Below are 19,776 nucleotides of genomic sequence, written 5' to 3' on the forward strand. Positions count from 1 at the left end.
AAAAGGAAATGCGAGAAAAATCTCTCCATCGTCTTCGAAACCAGACCGTCCTCCATTAAAGCTATTTCTGTTACCTTCACAAAATCAAACCCTAGAAATCCTAGAAAAGGGGGAAAAAAAACCATCAAAATGGTTTTCATAAGAACCCCAACAAGCACCAACAAAACCCTATACATTCACACAAACCCTACCAGCACAACCCTTCATGCCCTCAAACACCAAATTCAACTCCAAACCCAAATCCCAATCTCTAAACAAAACCTTCTTCTTCCGAAGATTTTCCAAAATCCAAACACTCTTTTGCTTTCTCAGCTTGACATTACCAATAACACAACCCTAACCCTTCACATCCCTTTACTTGGGGGGATGCAAGCTCCGGTCGCACCGAAATCCCGACTGGATTTTTTAAATTCGAAGCCTCCAGCTAATTATGTTGCGGGGTTAGGGCGTGGTGCTACTGGTTTTACTACTCGTTCTGATATTGGTCCGGCACGGGCTGCACCGGATTTGCCTGATAGGAATGCCGGGGCGGCAGCTGCGGGGCCAGGGGGTGGTGCGGGGCGGGGGAAAGGGGGGAAAGGAGGGGAAGACGAGGATGAGGACGAGAGTGAGGAAAAAGGTTATGATGAGAATCAGAAGTTTGATGAGTTTGAAGGAAATGATGTGGGGTTGTTTGCTTCTGCGGAGTATGATGAGGACGATAGGGAGGCAGATGCAGTGTGGGAGGAGATTGATAAGAGGATGGATTCGAGGAGGAAGGATAGAAGGGAAGCTAGGTTAAAGGAGGAAATTGAAAAGTATAGGGCTTCGAATCCGAAGATTACTGAGCAGTTTGCTGATTTGAAGAGGAAGTTAGTAACATTGTCTGCCGAAGAGTGGGAGACTATTCCAGATATCGGGGATTATTCATTGAGGAATAAGAAGAAGAGGTTTGAGAGTTTTGTGCCGGTTCCGGATACTTTGTTGGAGAAAGCTAGACAGGAGCAGGAACATGTTACTGCATTGGATCCTAAAAGTAGGGCGGCTGGCGGAGCTGAGACGCCATGGGGGCAGACGCCAGTCACAGATTTGACTGCTGTTGGAGAAGGAAGAGGGACTGTTTTGTCATTGAAGTTGGATAGGTTGTCAGATTCGGTTTCTGGGTTGACTGTTGTTGATCCTAAAGGGTATTTGACTGATTTGAAGAGTATGAAGATTACTAGTGATGCAGAGATTTCGGATATTAAGAAGGCTAGGTTGTTGTTGAAGAGTGTTACACAGACGAATCCAAAACATCCCCCTGGTTGGATTGCTGCGGCAAGGTTAGAAGAGGTGGCAGGGAAGATTCAGGCGGCTAGGCTGTTGATACAAAAAGGGTGCGAGGAATGTCCTACGAATGAGGATGTCTGGTTGGAGGCTTGCAGGTTGTCGAATCCTGATGAAGCGAAGGGGGTTATTGCAAAGGGAGTTAAGAGGATTCCCAATTCCGTCAAGTTGTGGATGCAGGCTGCGAAATTGGAGAATGATGATTTTACTAAGCGGAAGGTTTTGTTGAAGGGTTTAGAGCATATCCCGGATTCTGTGAGGCTGTGGAAAGCAGCGGTGGAGTTGTGTAATGAGGAGGATGCTAGGACTTTACTTGGTAGGGCAGTGGAATGCTGTCCTTTGCATGTTGAGTTGTGGTTAGCATTTGCAAGGTTGGAGACGTATGAAAATGCGAGGAAGGTGTTGAATAGGGCGAGAGAAAAGTTGCCCAAGGAGCCAGCTATATGGATTACTGCTGCCAAGTTGGAGGAGGCAAATGGGAATACACCAATGGTTGGGAAGCTTATTGAGAGAGGTATTAGGGCTTTGCAGAGAGAAGGGGTGGTGATTGATAGGGAGGAATGGATGAAGGAGGCTGAGGCAGCAGAGAGGGCTGGTTCTGTGGCAACTTGTCAAGCGATTATTAAGAACACAATTGGAATTGGAGTCGAAGAAGAGGATAGAAAGCGAACATGGGTGGCGGATGCAGAGGAGTGTAAGAAGAGAGGGTCTATTGAGACTGCTAGAGCAATTTATGCGCATGCATTGACGGTGTTTTTGACTAAGAAGAGTATTTGGCTTAAGGCAGCGCAGCTTGAGAAGAGTCATGGCACAAGAGAATCCCTCGATGCATTGCTACGGAAGGCAGTTACTTACAGGCCACAGGCTGAAGTTCTATGGCTTATGGGCGCTAAAGAGAAGTGGCTTGCTGGAGATGTACCTTCTGCCCGAGCCATTCTTCAAGAAGCTTATGCTGCTATACCGAACTCCGAGGAGATTTGGCTTGCAGCATTTAAGCTTGAATTTGAGAATCATGAGCCAGAAAGAGCTAGAATGTTGCTTGCTAAAGCAAGAGAAAGAGGTGGTACAGAAAGAGTCTGGATGAAGTCTGCAATTGTAGAAAGAGAATTAGGCAATATCGAGGAGGAGAGGAAACTGCTGGATGAAGGGTTGCAGCGTTTCCCTTCATTCTTCAAACTGTGGTTGATGCTTGGGCAGCTCGAGGAACGTCTTGGTAATTTGGATAAAGCCAAGGAAATTTATGAGGCGGGTTTGAAGTCCTGCCCAAGTCATGTGCCTCTTTGGCTTTCTCTTGCTAACCTCGAGGAGAAAACAAATGGGCTCAGTAAAGCTCGAGCAGTGCTTACCATGGCAAGGAAGAAGAATCCTAAGAACCCTGAACTTTGGCTGGCTGCAATCCGTGCTGAATCAAGGCATGGGAATAATAAGGAAGCTGATAACTTGATGGCAAAAGCATTGCAGGAATGTCCCACCAGTGGCATACTTTGGGCAGCATCTATTGAGATGGCTCCTCGTGCTCAACATAAAAGCAAGAGCGCGGATGCAATTAAGAAATGTAGTCCTCATGATCCACATGTTACAACTGCTGTGGCCAAGTTGTTCTGGCGGGAAAGGAAGGTTGACAAAGCTAGGAGTTGGCTGAACAGGGCAGTTACCCTTGCCCCAGATATTGGAGATTTCTGGGCGTATTACTACAAATTTGAACTTCAGCATGGGACTGAGGAAGACCAGAAGGATGTCTTGAAGAGGTGCATTGCTGCAGAACCAAAGCATGGTGAAAAATGGCAAACGATTTCAAAGGCTGTGGAGAACTCTCACCAGCCTACTGAAGCAATCTTGAAGAAAGTGGTGGTTGTTCTTGGGAAGGAAGAGAGTGCTTCCGAAAATAATGACCATTAGTTCCTTGTAAGCCCGTACCTTGAAATTATTTGTGTTTTGGTTGTTTGGTAGATGATGAGCATTTAGCCTTTTCAAGTGTCGTTGTAGTGTTTTAGTCACCTATTCCTTTACATGTCTTTTATTAAATGCGTGTGAAGAACAAGTAGATGTTTAAGTGCCCATTTGACTTGCTGAAGCATCGTGACAGAACTTTTACCAAGTATTATTTTAATGTTTTATTATGTCACGTTCCTTTCCTCGATGCTTTCTTTGGCCTATCTCACCTTCGCAATTCTCAGTTAATTAATTGATGTTCAGTTGTGATTTCACTTTCAAGGAATATAGGAAAGGAATGGAGTTTCTTTTAAATCTGTTTGTTACTCAAATTGCTAGCCCTCTGCTCTTAATTTACAGGACCTGTGAAATTCCTACCAAGATACTGAAAACATTCACTTCAAAGATCCAAGCTGCTAATCTCAGCATTTTCTTCAACTTTTAGCCCTAAATTTTAGATGTTAAAATTCCTTCATTTGAAGTTTCTGCTTACTGTATGATGATTGGATGTAAATGAAATCTAATTTGAGCATATGTTGCTGGACGCTCATGATTGGATAAAGTGGCTCAGTAATTCTCTTGTGCTAACATATTTGAATTCTTCCCTCTGTTTCAGCATGCAATATTTGTATTTTTTGTTTTTGTCCTCTGATAATCATTTGAAGTCATTTCATGTTTATTGTTATTATTATTATTTAAAATGGTTAGACTAGCATGTGTACAAAATTATGCCTGGAAGTTGCAACAAGTTCAGGAATCGCACGAGTCCTGGATCTGGCATTAGAGGGATAGGAAGTAGTAGGATGCTGATTTGTCTAAAGTGAACGAGTCGGAGGTTGAAGATGGAAAAACTTTGGAATGGTATGTTGTCAGTGGATTTTGCAGTCTGTCCATTATGTGATTATCTTGAATCTTTATACCCAAACCTTTTGGCAGCAAATTCATTAGATGGAATTAATGTTTCAGCTTTTGAGTGCTGAACGCCATTGCCCAAAAAATCTCTATATTATCCGTGGTCTGCCTGTACTGCTGCTATTTTGTAATTACAAGCTTCTAGTGCTGCTGGTGCTCAGATGGATCTTCCCGTGTGATTTATTTATTTCAAGTCATTGTTTTTAATTTTTTTTTGAATTACTCATTAATAGTTCTGTGCTAATTTGTCAAAAATTTGGCTTCTGCTGCAGATGGCATGTATTCAGTCAAGATATCTCTCATTGGTTCTTGATCATCTGCTGGAACTATTTTCTTATACTGGCACCTTCAAGTCTTTCGCTTGCTGTTTGTTTCATAAACTATTATCCTCTTGTTATGTGTTGTTTGGTTGCCCTTTTGACCCTCGGACCTCAAGGGACGTGTACGCTGCTGCTGCTGTGGCGAATTGCTCAATGTGACTGGATCTGCTCTTGCTGCGTGGATGTAATGGTGGTTGTCTTTTCGGTATTTTAGCCCAGGTGGCTTAATTTTTCTTTGTGGCTGCTGCTGGCCTCTTTTTGAGATGAATTTTGTTCCCGGCTGCTGGTACGTGATGTTTCTAGGCTGTTGGCTGCAGCTTCTGTACGGTTCCTTTTCCCTTCATGGCTCAATAATTAATATAATAAAAGAGCTTTTGAGAGTTGAAACCGGACACAATTCCTTGATTTCATTTCTTTCCTGTGGTGCTCTGTGGTGACAAATTTGCAGTTATCGTGATACTGAAATGCTTTTATTTGGTAAGCTTGTACATGGGATAGCTGAATGGAGATTAACAAGACACTATGCCTCAAGGGTCCAATATTTATTGTGATTCAAGCTATGCTTCTGGCTTTTCTTCATTCCATCTGCGGTATTTATAACCTTTTGTTACTGGTTCAGTACTCCAAATTATGATTCTACATGCAACAATGTTGATTTTAACCATTCCTTCCCAGAAACAAAGCACCCTAACCTGTATTTTGCATGATCCAAGAACGATCTACAGACAGTTTGATAGACGAAGTTTTGAGGTCCAGGCCCTATACATGAGCATGGTGATGCAAATTGAGCTAGCCAGGGCTCAACCATGGACCAGCAAGGGGATGGTTCTTTCTGCTCACTTTTCCCATCTTAAGCCCTCGCCGATTTCTAAAAAAAGTAGAGTCTCTCCTCACATTCATGTGGAAGGGATGAAGTATGCTCAAGAGGTATTTTCTTTCTTGCATATGCAGAAATTAATCAACAATGTATGGTGAATAAGGCCGCCTCCTCATGAAACCAATCCATTGACCTCGCATTAAGAGAGCCGAGTAATGCTTAGACCACAAGATTGATGCCTGTCTAACAGCAAAAGGGCAGTGTCCATTAAGGAGAAAGGAAAAGAACAAAGAATTTCATAGAACGGGAACTTGTTAACCTCTGATATAGATTGTTCAAAATTGACAAAAACTTAAATGCACACAGTTTTTCACCGTAGCATGTGAAGAAGAAATACTATTCATTGGAACAATGGTTCTCTCTTTTTTGGTTCTTGGGATTCTTTACATTTTGGTCCCTCAATTTCATTTTTTTATTTGATCCTTTGCCATTGCTTTGATTTGTGATTGGTCTAATTTATTTTTCTTGCATGTATATTAGGATCTTGAGGTGTCAGGAAAATATTCTGTCACTCGGTTGATGCTCGGTTTTGCAAACTAAAATTTAATTTTATTGATTTAAAAAAATTAAAGTTTAGAAGAATTGATTTGAGACTTGGACAAATATCCAATCCTTTTTTTGCTAATATCAAGGACTTATTTGTATGCTAAGGCAAATGGTTTAGGTTTTTTTTTATCATTTAACTTTTTTTTTTCAATTTGATCCATTCACTTTGATTTTATTTGTGATTTGACTTTGTAGTTTGTTTTGTTTGTTTAGATATGAAGTTATCGCAAAGTCTTGAAAAAACTCCAGCACTTTATTGATGCTCAGTTTGATAAAATAAAATAAAATAATATTTATGTAATACAATTAAGTTATAGAATACCAAAATTTAAACTGAAAAAAAAATAGTGAATTAAGGTGGATGAGCAGGTAAGCCATGCAAGCACGTAGCTCACAAGCGCCAGCGTGTCGAGGAGGCTCTTCACATTCAAGGCCAAAAATGATTGTTCATTGTGTCATCAGAGCGCCGCACTAAGCTTTATCCAATAGGCTAACAGTTAGCTAGTAGATGAAGACAATAATTTTTTTTTCCTTTTCTTCTATTTTCTCTCTTCGCTATTCAGGAATCGTGTTAGCCCAACTAAAATTTAAAGATATCTTTGTCATTTTGTATTTTATTAATTTTAGTTCATATTTTTTTATTTATTTTTTTGCTTTGGGTCATTTTTTAAATTGTTTTTTTTATTTTGTCCTTTAACATTAGATTTATTTAAAATTGAGCTTTATGATTTTTTACCGTGAGGTGATCCCGATCTCATGACCCTAATTATGGGTTTGAAAAATTAACCTAAGTTGATATTGGCCTTTGTTTGTTGTTTTTTTATTTAATCTTTTTTGTAAACTAATTTTTTTTTTATTTCATCATTTGGCGTTATATTTGTTGAAAATTGAGCTTCATGATTTTTTTTTATGAAGTTAACATAGTCTAATGATCTAAGTTGTGGGTTTAATGGGTTGCTTGAGGTTGACTCAGATCTATTTTTGTCGTTTTTTTTTCCACATTTGTCTTTTAACACTTGGTTGGTTTGAGAATTGAACTTTATAATTTTTTTTTATTATTTTACTTTTTATTAGGTTATTCTTTTTGTATGATCAAGTTCATGGGATTTAGCAAACATTCTGAGCTTACAACTTGGATCTCGAGTTTGACATGCTATCTTCAATCAACATCAAACACTTTTGTTGTCTTTTCTATAATTTTATTGTTCAGAAATTAAAAAAAAATTTCTAGTAAGTATTTTTTTTTTACATGTTGTTATTATTGGTGAATTTTTTTATAAAGATATAGCCAGCCTATTTATTGTCATTTTTTTTATTATATATTTATTGTCAATTTTTTATATTATATAATTAAGTAAAATAATTTTATTAAATTTAATTGTTTCTATAACCCAAGAAACAAATTTTCTTTTTACCTTTTTAAACACGAGAACAATGTACAAATATTTTTTTTAGCATTAAAAAAAACTTTTGGTCCGGCCGTGGCGTATCATGTACCATCTATGTAGCACTATCGAAACTGTTCCAAAGACTCGTTTGAGAGAGGCCATTTAAAGACCAAAGCCTTTAGATTTGTCTGAAAGAGCAGGAGAAAGTACCTATAACTGCACTGCATTCTGAGAGCGTAGTTCTGATCTTATCAATCATACATACTGGGTGGTTTGGGTTCTTTTGGATGTTTGTGTGCTCTTGATATGCTTATAGGATCTTCTTTCGTCAGGCTGTTCAAATGGATACATTACAATTGCCTCATCTCATTCAAAGTATATGGCATCTGCATTTACCAAAAAGAGGTAACTAGAACATTCAAGGAGTTCATTATCTTCAGGACTAATTGTTCACAGTATTGCCTTGTTTAAGAAGTTTGCGTTCTACTCGGCCAGTTTTAGGGCTCAATTAAGCCAGGCCAACTAGCTTTTCACTTATCTCCCACAACTTCAATGCCTTCTCTGCGTTGCTGGCTTCTTTAGAGAGCTGGTTTTCGAATGAAGATGAGTTCTTATTCCAGCTCCAGTAAACACCAGATTTCGTCAGGCTCGGATCACTCACAACCTGAATCACAGAAAGTAGAATTTTAGGCTATTGTATGTGATGTAAACTTGTGCATGTACGCACTGCATAGACAACAGCAATCCTGTACTAACAGACCTGTGCAAGTCTTTTTCCTGCTTCCTCTTCTGAAACATAGCCTTTAGTAATGTACTTCTGGAAGGGTGGGAACAGAGTCCTGAACAAAGGAATATGGTTCCTGAATAAGCCTGTTTCGGCTATGCAGCCAGGGTAGAGGGAAGCAAAGGTGATGCCCGTCTCTTCATGGTACCGCTTGTGGAGTTCTTGCATTGTGAGCATGTTGCAGACTTTGCTGTCTTTATAGGCCTTGGCACCATCAAATTCTCCTCCATCTATCATGGGTGAGCTGTTTAGGTCATTCAAGCCACCCACAAGCCCTCGCAAATCTCCAAGGTTAGCCTTTGGAGGCACATTCCCAGCCAATGTGTTTGTGTTTCCTAGAATCATAAATATGAAAATATTCTTTCAGATTACCGATCTTCATCATGACTAGTTTGTTTACACCAATTCCTTTGTAAGTTACAGATTCCTGGAAGGCTATACCATCAAAATCAATTTTCTGAGCTTCTAAGATGTTGTTCATTGGTTCATGATATTGTTTATGAATTCTGAACTTGCAAAACTGCTGGAAAACCCAAGTGGCACTAGCATGAACACCTTTTTTTCCTTCCTAAAGTTAATCAGTACCTGTTATGGAGCCAACGATGATGAGACGTTTGGTTGGATAATCTGATTTCTTCAAGTCATCAAGCAGCAGCCGTGCAAGCAAGAAGTGACCAAGATGGTTTGTCCCAACACTGAGCTCAAATCCTTCAGCAGTATAAGTGGGCTCCTTGGCAGTGGGTAAGTAGACTGCAGCATTGCACACCAGCACATCAAGTGGCATACCTGAACGACGAAATGTATCCACAAATTGACGGACACTTTCAAGAGACGCAAGGTCAAGATGCATGACAGTGTAGTTCTCTTTTGGAATGCCAGCTGTTTTAGCTGCTCTCTCTGCCTTAAGAAAGTTCCTACATGCCATAATCACATGACATTGCCCTGTCTCAGACAAAGCTTTGGCCGTGGCCAAACCCAAACCTGATGATGCTCCGGTAATTACCACAACACACTTTCTTAAAGTTTTCTTTGCTTCTGGTGCTGCCTCAGTGATTGCTGGAGTTGTAGTAGCTGTTTGAGCCCTAATTGTTCTAACTGGTAATTCCCTTTTCCTGAATTCCTGCATGCAAATGATTAACATTCACTATACACATACAATACAAGTCTCATGTATACCAAATTACAGAAGCACAATATTTGTTGAGGTTCATGGTTTCACAAAAAAGCTCAAAGTTTTTGTCGAATACCATTAGCTATTAGTACGTGGCATTCAAAAGGTGTTTCTGACACCACTTTTAGCCATGAATCTGACTAATTTTTTCGTTGACAGACTCTCAAAATGTTTTCACTATTTCTTTGCATGAATAGTGATCTATTATTATCCTACAAGATAAACACCTATTTAATTTCTATGTTCCTCCTTTACATAAACAGAATCCAACTTGGGCTAGCTTTCAAGCATCGAGACTATACAAGTCCATGCCAAAACTAGCATACCCATGGGAATTTTACTCGCATGGAGATTAATTGAACCCTGGTGGAAAAAGAGGGATTTAGAATCTCAAATAACTTTCTAGCTATTAAATTCCTTCTTGTTTTCTTACGGTTGCATTCAACACATTCAACATTATACATTCAGTTCATCACACCAGTGCAGAGAAAGTGGAAAAATCTGAACATTTCTTTTATGCCATTAAACCCTTTTCACAGAAGCTCATGTTGTGCCATGCAATAGTGTTAGGATTTGTCATCCTCAACCAAATCTTAAGCAGTTCTTCATCTATAGTTTTCGAAGATTAAATTGAGCAAGTAAGATATTTGACTTACCTTGCTTTTTATTAGAGAACAGTCGAATTCAGCTTTGAGGTGATTATTTGGAACTGAAACTCCAAAAAAGCCTGTCTCCTTAAGAGAAGCATTGGACTTTCCCTGTCAACAGACCACATCAAATGAATCAAAAGATAATAATTATATATAAAAAAAAAGCCATTTACAAATGTATTGAAGGAACCCAAATATTTTGCTTAAAGGAAAGTGCTGACCTCTTTGTAGATGGAGACAGTAGAAGGGAGTATAGAGGCTGCTTGAAGAGCCATGAGAGAGTGATAGGGTAATTTGGTGAAGCTTTCTTGAAGTTGTATTTTGTGACGAGTGGATCAGTTTCACTGTTCTTAGAAGGCTAAGTTGAAGGATTTTGTTTCTGTTAATGCTGTGGAGGGAGATAAGACTGTGTCTTGAGCAGGGGACAAATTTTGCCACGTGGATTTCTCTTGTCCAATCAGGTTTTGAGTTTCAGATTTTCTATCACATAGATGTCCAATTTGACAATGCAATTTCGACATGATTATGGATTATTGTACTAGATCACGTATATTTTTGTTTTTTAAAAATGATCTTGAAAAAAACTAATTTAATTTTTATTTGTTTTAAAAAAAAATTTAATATTTTCAGATTATTTTGATATATTAATTTTTTAAAAAATATATTATTTAATTTATTTTTAAATAAAAAATACTTTAAAAAATAATTATTATTACAATTTCACACCCAAATAAAACACCATTATAAAAGTGTGTGGGATGTATCTAGAAAAATATCATGTGGTGTTGATACTTGGAAATTGGAATGCTACTTCCTCGTCTACAATTAATGGGACAATTTGCACAAACTATAGAGAAAACGCTTTTAACATTATTTTTCTAAATGATATTTAGTTTTGTTGAATTTGGTAAATTGACCTGAAACATGTTTAATTTATTCTTGACCTGGGATGATTATAAAAAATATTATAAAAAAAATTAACTTAAAATTAATTCAATTAATTAAAGAAAATTAATTAATAATTTGATTAGTTCAATCAAAATCTGGTTTGATTTGATTTTAAAAAAAAAAAATTATTTTAATTTTTTATTAACTCGAATCAATCAATACCTGAATGTTACACTAGATAAATCCTAAATTTAATAACCATTTTTTTCCCCTTTCAAATACAACAAATTGGTGATTTTTTATTTTACAACATTTTGTGTTTGGAAACAAATAGAGGGAGCATTGTTTAGGCATCCATGATGGGTTGGAACCATAATCTAGAGGTGGAGACTTGATCCATTTAGCTATGGGCTTGCAAAGTTGAAAGTTTTCTGAAATTTAAGGTAAGGTTTTGATCCATTTAGCAACTCACATTGAACAAAGCCATAATGCATCATGGCCCAGCCTATTTGTAACCAGCTAACTTCAGCAAGATCCAACTCTTAAGCATACCTTTTCCCCTTTGGAAGAGAAGGGAGGAGAGAAACTATTCTAGACCAATTATTGAGCTTGAAGATTTTGATCACATGAATGGACAAAATGCAATTGTAAGAAACTAATTTTTGAAAAAAAAAAAACAGAAGATTCTTTCATGGTCAGCTATTGCAATCCTTAATAATCAATAGGATTAAACCTATGTTTATTGAAAACAATTCATCAAAACACACATAAAACACCATTTATCTTAAAACATAAAATGGATTTTATCTTAATATTAATTGATCTTTGAAAAAAAATATTAAGTCCTACCTTGCCTCCCAAATAAAAACGAATTAAGAGCATTCAGAAACAAAAGAGAAGGCATCAGTCACCTTTTTTTAAAATTACCAAATGTTGACCAAAAAGTCAACTTTTATTTATTAAACTCATCTCTAATTTTCTACACTTTGCTTTCAGAAATAATTGCTCAATTATCTAAATGATCACTACCAAAATCTTTGTATTTATTGATGGAATTTTTTGTCGGTATTTGTACTATCATTCCGTCAGTAATTAATTTACCGATGGAATCACAGATAAAAATGTTTTGTCGGTAAATCTTTCATCGGTAATTTTTTATTTGTTGGTAATAATAAAATATTGGTACTAATGGATTTATTGACAAAAAAACACACAAAAATTACCCACTTTATTCTTTCGGTATTTTCCTTAAAAAAATACCGTATGTAATTGCGCCGGTGATTATTTAAAAATATTTTTTAAAAAAATTTATTTTTCAAAACTATAAAATAATTAAATTAATATAAATCAACACTTTATAATACTCAAAACTGAGTTGCTTGGAAAAAAGGAAGAAGAAAATCAACTCAAACAAATTTGCAACAAATAAATAACATAAAAAAGTAAATTCAACTAAAAAAATCATATGAAAAAAATGAAGTTGCGATTGCTAAAAATTGATCTCATATGAGAAAACAATCCTACAACAACATTCATACAATTATTAAGTACAAAACAATTTAAAAATAAAAAAAAACAAATATAGTGATAAAAAAAGAAGAAAAAAGAAAAATCTTACCTTAGACCCCGTTTGTTTGCTGGAGAGTAGTTTTCTTTTGGAAAGTGAATTCCGGGAAAGTGAATTATTTTTTGATGTTTGGTAGTGTAATGAAAAATAAATTGGAAAACACTTTTCAGTGTTTGATTATATCATGAAAAATAAGCTGGAAAATAACTTATTAATGTTTTATTTTTTCAAGTTTATTAAAATAATGAGGAACAAATCTTACAAATTAAAAATTTGAATGAGAATGAAATTGAAAAAAAAAATATAATTTCATAAATTATCTCAAATAAAATAAATAACAATTAAAATAATAGAGATCGAATCTAAAAAATAAAAAACAATTGAAAATGAAGGAATTAAAATAATAATAATTAACATTTCATAAATTATTTCAAATAAAATAAGTAACAATCAAAAGAATGAGGACCAAATTTGATAGATAAAAAATTTCAACTAAAAAATGATAAGGGAAAAGTAAATAACAATTATAAAAATAAGGACCAAAATTAATATAAAAATTAAATTCTACGGGATGAAATTGAAAAATAAATATTCAAAACAAAATATATATAGCAATCAAAAGTTTGAGGACCAAATATGATATAATCAGCAAATAATATGACATTTCTAAATTTTTCACAACTTCCGAAAAGTGTTTTCAGCCCAAAATAAAAGGAAAACACTTTCTTAGAAATCAAGCCAAATTTTTCTTTGACCGGAAAGTGTTTTCCGTTGACCAACTTTTTTAATGACAAACAAATACAGGAAAGTTTGGAAAGTGGTTTCCACCAGAAACCACTTTCCAGGAAACAAATGGAGCCTTAATGTAGTTGCAAGTGAAGTTGAAAAGAGAAAAAAAAACCGTAAAGTATATTAATTAAAAAAAACTAAGAAGAGAAAATAAGAAAGGAGAAGAAGACATACCTGAACATGGAAGGGAAAAGAAGGAGTTAAGGAGAGAAGAGAAGAGAAAGAAAGGGATGTTGATTTTTTTTACATATAGGAAAGAAGAAGAAGAAGAAGAAAGGAGGTCCGTCTGTTGTGAAATTAGGGATTCTAAGCATTTTTTTAGGGTGTTTACAGATGGATAATTAAATATTAATATTTTTAATCATTCAGTCAGTGATTCAGTCTGTAATATTTAATTTAAATATTCAATTTAATAAAAAAAATTTCAGAAACCGTCAAATATCACCAACGACTTTTCAATCCGTTGGTGATTTTGTTTGTAAAGAAAAATAATTAACAGTGCAATTGAGAAGTGAACAATTTCAGAGCTCTATGGAAAATACCGACGAAATTTTTCATTGGTGATTCTCTTTGTAATTGACATGATGAACAATGTTAACAATTTCCCAACAATTTTACCAACAGAATTTATTCTCTTTGTAATTTCGTTGATATAAACGACACATCATCGTATTTTTTTGCTTTGTTTTAATTATTTATTCCCACTGTAATTCTCTTGGTATATACTGAGAGAATATTTTTGTTGGTAAAATTCATTGCAATTTACCGATAGAATATTTTCATCAGTATTTTCATTTGTATTTATCAATTTTTTAGTAGTGAATTCCCCACAATTTCTAGAACCGACTGAAACATAAAATATAGTTTTTCTTATTCCACGATAAAGATATTCTCAAACTAGATCGTTAATGATCATATCTCTTTTTAGAGTAATTTTAAAAATACATTTCTCATATTATATAATCTAGTATATTAAAAAATTATTATTTTTAGATATTAGTCTGACCTGGTAAAATCAATAAGAGAACACATCTTGAGTATTGTAGAGTGTTTTTCAAAAGTGTTTTTTAATTAAAATTACATTGAAATTATGTTTTTTTCAGATTTTTTTAATTTATTTTTAACACCAGCATATCAAAATAATCATAAAATACTTAAAAAATCTTTAATTTAATACTTGTTCTAATGAAAAACAATTTATAAATATTTAAAAAAACAAGTGGAAACGCAAAAACAAACACTTACTTAATCATCAAGTTAACTAACCGGTTAAAATTACATACAATACATTATAATTAAACTAGATATACATGTAGTCCTATTCATGCATCCATACTCCAAATTTGTCTTTACTTGTTAATAAATACAATAATGGAGGCTTCATGCACAAACAAAGCCAAAATTATTATATATTAAAAAAAGAATAATAATGCTTGTTCTTCATAGACAATGACAGAAGCCACACCTTGACATCAAGATGTTGGATTTGGTGTGCAGAAAGGAACATCAACATCTTAATCCGTAGCTGCCTCTCCACTATTGCTAGATATTCCCAATTAATTCCTTATTAACCTCATGATTAGTAACTAAATAATATTTTATCAACGACATCGTTTTCATAATTTAGCATCTTCTCATTGCCAATCCATCCTCATCCTGCTGGTTGAAAATAAGAGATGTAGATGATCTCATAGGACGGCAAAAATGGCCCCCACAATCTCATTATCATGAACACACTCAATGCAATAACTTAATCTTAAAGGTATAATGCCATAAATAATAAGTAAAGTTGTTTGGACGGTATTTGTCAAACCCTATTTAATTCAGTGATTAATTTGAAAACTCCATGATTACGATATAATTGGATCAAATTTAAAGTTAAACTAGATAAAAAAAATAATCTAATTAAATTTAATCCAGTAAAATATTGATTTTCAAACAAAACTGCTGACACTCAAACTTAAAGCTTGAAAGTTTCTTCTGTACATGGTGTTTTTTTATATAGTTATAAATTGTTTTTAAATTTTTTTTTTAAAGTATGAAATTGATACTTTTCAAATATTTTTGATAATTTTGATGTACTGATAAAAGAAAAAATTATCTTGATACATTTGCAATTAAAAATCACCCGACTCTAAAATATTAAACACATACATAAATGAAATGTTTTAGTAATTTACTATGCCAAGTCATATAGTTTTTTAAATTAAAGAAAATGAAAAATATACAAATGACTTACGAAATATAAACTTGTGACATCTACTCTCTTCATATAAACCCTATAGATATGCGTGTTATATACACACACCAATAAACTAACTCGATAAACAAAGATCTTGGTCGGGTCATGCATTAAGTTTAGTTTAACAATTATGGTTTATATAAATCCCTAAAATTCTAGAATTTTATAGACGTGTGATGATGTGATAAACAACTCTTGAATTGGGTGAGATTCCCATATGAGAAATATTTTCTACATTCAAGATAAAATAAAATAAAAAATCCATATTTTGTTCACATTTTCAGATTTCAGATTCCCTTTAGCAGAATATGCCAATTCAGCTTTGAATTCCATAAGTTCTGTAAATGTTTATGGTTCCACTGATTGTCATATAGGCGTATTCTCTTTGCTCAAGATGACTTCTTCTTCTTCTTCTTCTAGCAGCTAAATCTTTCTTTTATGGCTTGCGATATCGTCACCTGAACTTTCAATGAAGTCTGTCGACAGTAGGTCTTAGACCGGCCATAGTTCCTTAAAAAACTCTCAATATTTCCATTACATATGGATTCAAGATGACAAAATAGAGAACAAACCTACTTGCCATCCCAACCAAGCATGTAAACCATTACGAAACTACAGAAACTAATAATGGTATACGCGTTCCAGCATGCATCTTGACAATGACTTTAGTACTTTGTGGTTATTTTCTTTGTCCCATCTTCTTAATTTGTTCATTAAACCATTACGAAATAATGCATAAAAATCATTTGGAGCCATGCAAATTAGTATATTTTGTATGTTACTGGCCTGTACATTTGAATCTCTCTGTTGATTTCATGTCTGGGACAGATTCACAAACCTCAGATCTTTCTAAGAACTCTAAATACGAAGGATTTTGACGAAATGCCCTAGCTAGCAAAGAACTCCAGGATCTTTTATTGGACAATAAAATTGTTGTGGCTTATGAACAGATTGTACGATAAAGGGGTATTAGAAAAAAATATTAATAATTCTTGGATGATTAGTTTTCTTGGATGGCTAGGTTTTCTTGAACAATTTAGGATCTACTATAAATACATACTATTTAATCCTATTTCAACATAGTAAAATATAAAAGTTACTTGTTTTTGTAGATGTAAACACATTACTAAACCAAGTTAAATCTTATGTTCTTTCTAATTTCTCTCGTATTGCAATATTCATCTTGCTGTGGTTTTTCAGAACAAATTGTATGGGATTTTTTTTTGACAGTAATGCCTTGTTGCAGGCCAAATTGATTATAACTACAATCAATCCACACTATTTTACCATGACATAGGGTTTCATCAAATGTAAAAAAAACTGGTTGCCAGCAAAGATCAATGTAAAAGAAGGGTTAAAATGGAATGAAAATAGAACTTGATAATGAAAGATGATAGTGCTGCAAATTACTTAATATCTGTCATTACAACTATTGTTCATAAAAGAGGAGGCATATCATTACAACGTTAATAAAGATCATAACGAACTCCAAAATGTACAAAAATTACAAATGTCTGATTCCATCCTCCAAGCAGAAAAACTAAGCTTGTGATGGATAGACCAATGAAGAGGGAGATCACCAAACTGTCTCCTTCTATGCTGGTCCTGATCTCGGTATTTCAATGCATCTCTCCCGTACTGAAACAGCTAAGAAAAAAATATGTAAAACCAAGACTGTGAATGCAGGATGAGGGAGACTACCTAGAGACTGGATAGATAAATCAGCAGGAAAGAAAATGCATGAGCTATAAAGCTAGATTTTCATTGCATAGAGGCCTGAAATATGCAGCCTTTGTGCAATAGATGCAATGGAAAAGGATTGATAGGAACAAGAAAATGTGTGAAGGAGGTTTGGAAAGGAGAAAAAGGGATGAGTGGTTTGAAGCTTTTGGAATCCTGATAAGAAAAGGAAGTAAGGCTCCAAGGGAATCACAGGTTGTTTGTGAAAAATCTGCAACCAGTGAGTAAAGAAAAAGGTGAGTCTAGAGATCATAGTTTCCTAAGCATGGCAGGTCAAAAGTCATAAATTGGTTTATTAAAAAAATCAGCAACCAGTGGAGGAAAATAAAATCTAAGGGGATGGTCCTAAACCTCCTAGAAAAGACTAAAATTTGAGAGAGAAAAGTAAGAGAGAGAGAGAGGCTACTATGCTATACCAGTGCGAAACTAGACTTATGTTTGACTGTGTCAATCAATCTTGATCCTTCAAAAAGTATGACTTCATTGGGAAGAAAGAGGAGGAAGAAGAAGAAGCTGAGCCCATGTTGTCTTGGAGAACACAACAAGAATCATTAAACTGCTGTTGATTTGGATTAACAAAAGGAAGGTGAGATTGTAATAAAAGATTGTTAGTGGAGTCCAAATCGTCCCACACAGGACTCCCTGGACCCCAACCTGCTTGAATAGCATTATACCAAGCTTCTGCCATGTCTCCCCACTCCAATTCTTGAGACCCCGAAATGCCTTCCCCTGCACTAGACCCCTCTGCCACTGCCTGAATCTCATCACTCACAGTAGCCCCACTCGAACCCATCCCGGAATCATCATCAGGATGGTCTCCTGGAGGTTGTTCTGGTGGTGGTTGTGGTGGTAATATTGGTGGTGACATGGTTTCTGCCTGCAAGTTAAGGCCTTCTTGGGCTTGTTTTGGCTTTAAACTTTGATTGGAAGTCGGCGGAGAAGAAACTGTTGAACTTGGAGCTGTGGAAGTTGCTTTTTCTTTGTTGAGGAAAAGTTCAGGGAAATTCAGCCTAGCATTCTCTCCTCTTAACTTGAAGGCCTCGCGATCATAAGCTAAGGCAGCATCTTCGGCAGTATCAAATGTGCCTAGCCAAAGGCGAGTCCTATTTCGAGGGAGACGAATCTCGGCAACCCATTTTCCCCAATGCCTTTGTCTCACTCCCCTGTAAAGCTTTCTTGTGTTTATAGGCTGAATCGGAGGCCTAAACAATGGCCTCCCGTCCGGCCCCAGCTTGTTCATCATCATCATCCTTCCTCTCGGACTTAAGTTCAATGCATCACTCCAGTACTGAAACAGCTGCTGCTGCTGCTGGTGGTCAGCCATTGGTAATCCTCCAGCAAAAAACGGAGGATATGCAATGCCATGTTGCTGGTTTTGACCAAAAGAAATCATTTGCTGTTGATTCTGTGCAACTTGAGACAGTGGATGGAAAATTGGCAATGAAGGGTTTGTTCTAAATTGTTGAGGGCACTGAATAGGTTGACTAGACCCTTCAAAGGCAAAAGGAAACACAAGTCTTGAACTTGAAGATGACATAGGTGAAGGCGACGAATAAGGCGGATACAGAGACAGAGTCGAGGCAGAGCTAGAAGAGACAGAGAAACAAGTTGGTAATTGATGAGCTAAAGATGCAGAGGATTGTATCTGTTCTTGACGTTCAGGGCTACAGATTTTCTTCAAAGGCCTGTCCATCAAGGAAGCTTCACCAAAAACTGGTTTCCATTGCCTCCTCTCGAAGCTAACATCAGCTTCTTTTTTGCCTCTATCAAGCTGCCAATCTTGTTCCATCATCATCTTTCGAGTTTCATCAACAACACCCTTCTTGGATTTTCCAAAATTATTCTTAGCTGCAGCCATTGATAATTACCTTCTCGCTCGCTCTCTCTGAAAATATTATAATATATGCAAAGGGATATAAGAGAATTTTTGAGAGAGGACAAGATACCAAAGAAAATGTGGTAAAGAAGATTGGAATCAAATGTATCGAAAACAAGAAAGCAATTCTCAAAAGAAGAAAAATGAAAAGCAACAATACCAAGATCCAAATTTGGTAAAAAGAGATTTGAGAATCTTGTATGGGATTAATGGCTAATCCGATTGAAGTAAAAACAGAATCGGATACCAGACATATCAAATCTTGAGCAATCCATCTCTAGAAAATGAATACTAAAGAGAGAGAGAGAGAGAGCGCAACGAAGAGAGGTAAAAGAAATCCAAAAGGGGTGTTGTTGTTGTTCGTTTATTGGTGTTTCTGCTTGTAGTGATGAAGAAATCTTGTCTTTTGGTATTTGTGGAGTGAATTTTGGAGAGCTCGAAAACAGAGAGAGAGCAGGGGAGAGTTTATTTTTTAGTTTTGAGAAGGGGAGAAGCAGAGGACGTGGGTTTATATGCGAGCAGGAAAAGATTTTCAAGCAAAAACTTTTGGGACGTGTAGAGAGAGAGTAGAGAATTTCTTGAAGCCTCGTGGTTGGTTAGCTCAGTTTGGGACCCACACGTTTTAGTTGTTCAACTCTTATTTGCCTATGCTCTCTGACAGAGATGGCAATAGACACTTCCATTTTTTGATATTAATATTTTATTTACAGATAAAACCTATTATAAAATTTATTGAGTATTTTTGGTATGGTATTAGTTGCTTTTTAAATAATTTTTCATGTTAAAATA

The 19,776-nt window shown here is 35.5% G+C and overlaps 3 protein-coding genes across 4 annotated transcripts; 1 reads left to right on the forward strand and 2 right to left on the reverse strand.

Annotated features, from left to right (window-relative positions):
- On the forward strand, positions 1-5,029 carry LOC133670073 (protein STABILIZED1). 2 transcript variants are annotated; one of them, XM_062090497.1, is made up of 2 exons: positions 1-3,210; positions 4,422-5,029. In XM_062090497.1, the coding sequence occupies exon 1, from the start codon at positions 130-132 to the stop codon at positions 3,202-3,204; it is 3,075 nt and encodes a 1,024-aa protein (XP_061946481.1). In that variant the 5' UTR covers positions 1-129; the 3' UTR covers positions 3,205-3,210; positions 4,422-5,029. The 2 variants fall into 2 exon arrangements, with proteins under 2 accessions (XP_061946481.1, XP_061946482.1); XM_062090498.1 differs by lacking the exon at positions 4,422-5,029 and adding an exon at positions 3,946-4,374.
- A 2,617-nt stretch (positions 5,030-7,646) lies between these two features.
- Positions 7,647-10,267, reverse strand: LOC133670083 (protochlorophyllide reductase). The gene is made up of 5 exons (XM_062090520.1): positions 10,107-10,267; positions 9,892-9,993; positions 8,650-9,184; positions 8,041-8,399; positions 7,647-7,944 (listed from the first exon to the last, which is right to left on the reverse strand). Exons 1-5 carry the CDS (start codon positions 10,158-10,160, stop codon positions 7,789-7,791), a joined length of 1,206 nt encoding a protein of 401 aa, XP_061946504.1. The 5' UTR covers positions 10,161-10,267; the 3' UTR covers positions 7,647-7,788.
- Positions 10,268-16,748: 6,481 nt separating this feature from the next.
- Positions 16,749-19,489, reverse strand: LOC133669364 (ethylene-responsive transcription factor ERF053-like). The gene is made up of 2 exons (XM_062089463.1): positions 19,148-19,489; positions 16,749-18,996 (listed from the first exon to the last, which is right to left on the reverse strand). The coding sequence occupies exon 2, from the start codon at positions 18,967-18,969 to the stop codon at positions 17,563-17,565; it is 1,407 nt and encodes a 468-aa protein (XP_061945447.1). The 5' UTR covers positions 18,970-18,996; positions 19,148-19,489; the 3' UTR covers positions 16,749-17,562.
- Positions 19,490-19,776: the final 287 nt, after the last annotated feature.

This window comes from Populus nigra, chromosome 12, assembly GCF_951802175.1.
Source record: "Populus nigra chromosome 12, ddPopNigr1.1, whole genome shotgun sequence".
In the NCBI taxonomy this organism is placed as follows: Eukaryota; Viridiplantae; Streptophyta; class Magnoliopsida; order Malpighiales; family Salicaceae; genus Populus; species Populus nigra.

Excerpts from the sequence above, each read along its gene's own strand:
- LOC133670083 (XM_062090520.1), bottom strand. The coding sequence starts at position 10,160 with ATGGCTCTTCAAGCAGCCTCTATACTCCCTTCTACTGTCTCCATCTAC. Across the intron at positions 9,994-10,106 it reads CTGTCTCCATCTACAAAGAG|GGAAAGTCCAATGCTTCTCT; the intron begins GTCAGCACTTTC and ends GTCTGTTGACAG. Across the intron at positions 7,945-8,040 it reads CAGGAAAAAGACTTGCACAG|GTTGTGAGTGATCCGAGCCT; the intron begins GTCTGTTAGTAC and ends TCTGTGATTCAG.
- LOC133669364 (XM_062089463.1), bottom strand. The coding sequence starts at position 18,969 with ATGGCTGCAGCTAAGAATAATTTTGGAAAATCCAAGAAGGGTGTTGTT.
- LOC133670073 (XM_062090497.1), top strand. The coding sequence starts at position 130 with ATGGTTTTCATAAGAACCCCAACAAGCACCAACAAAACCCTATACATT.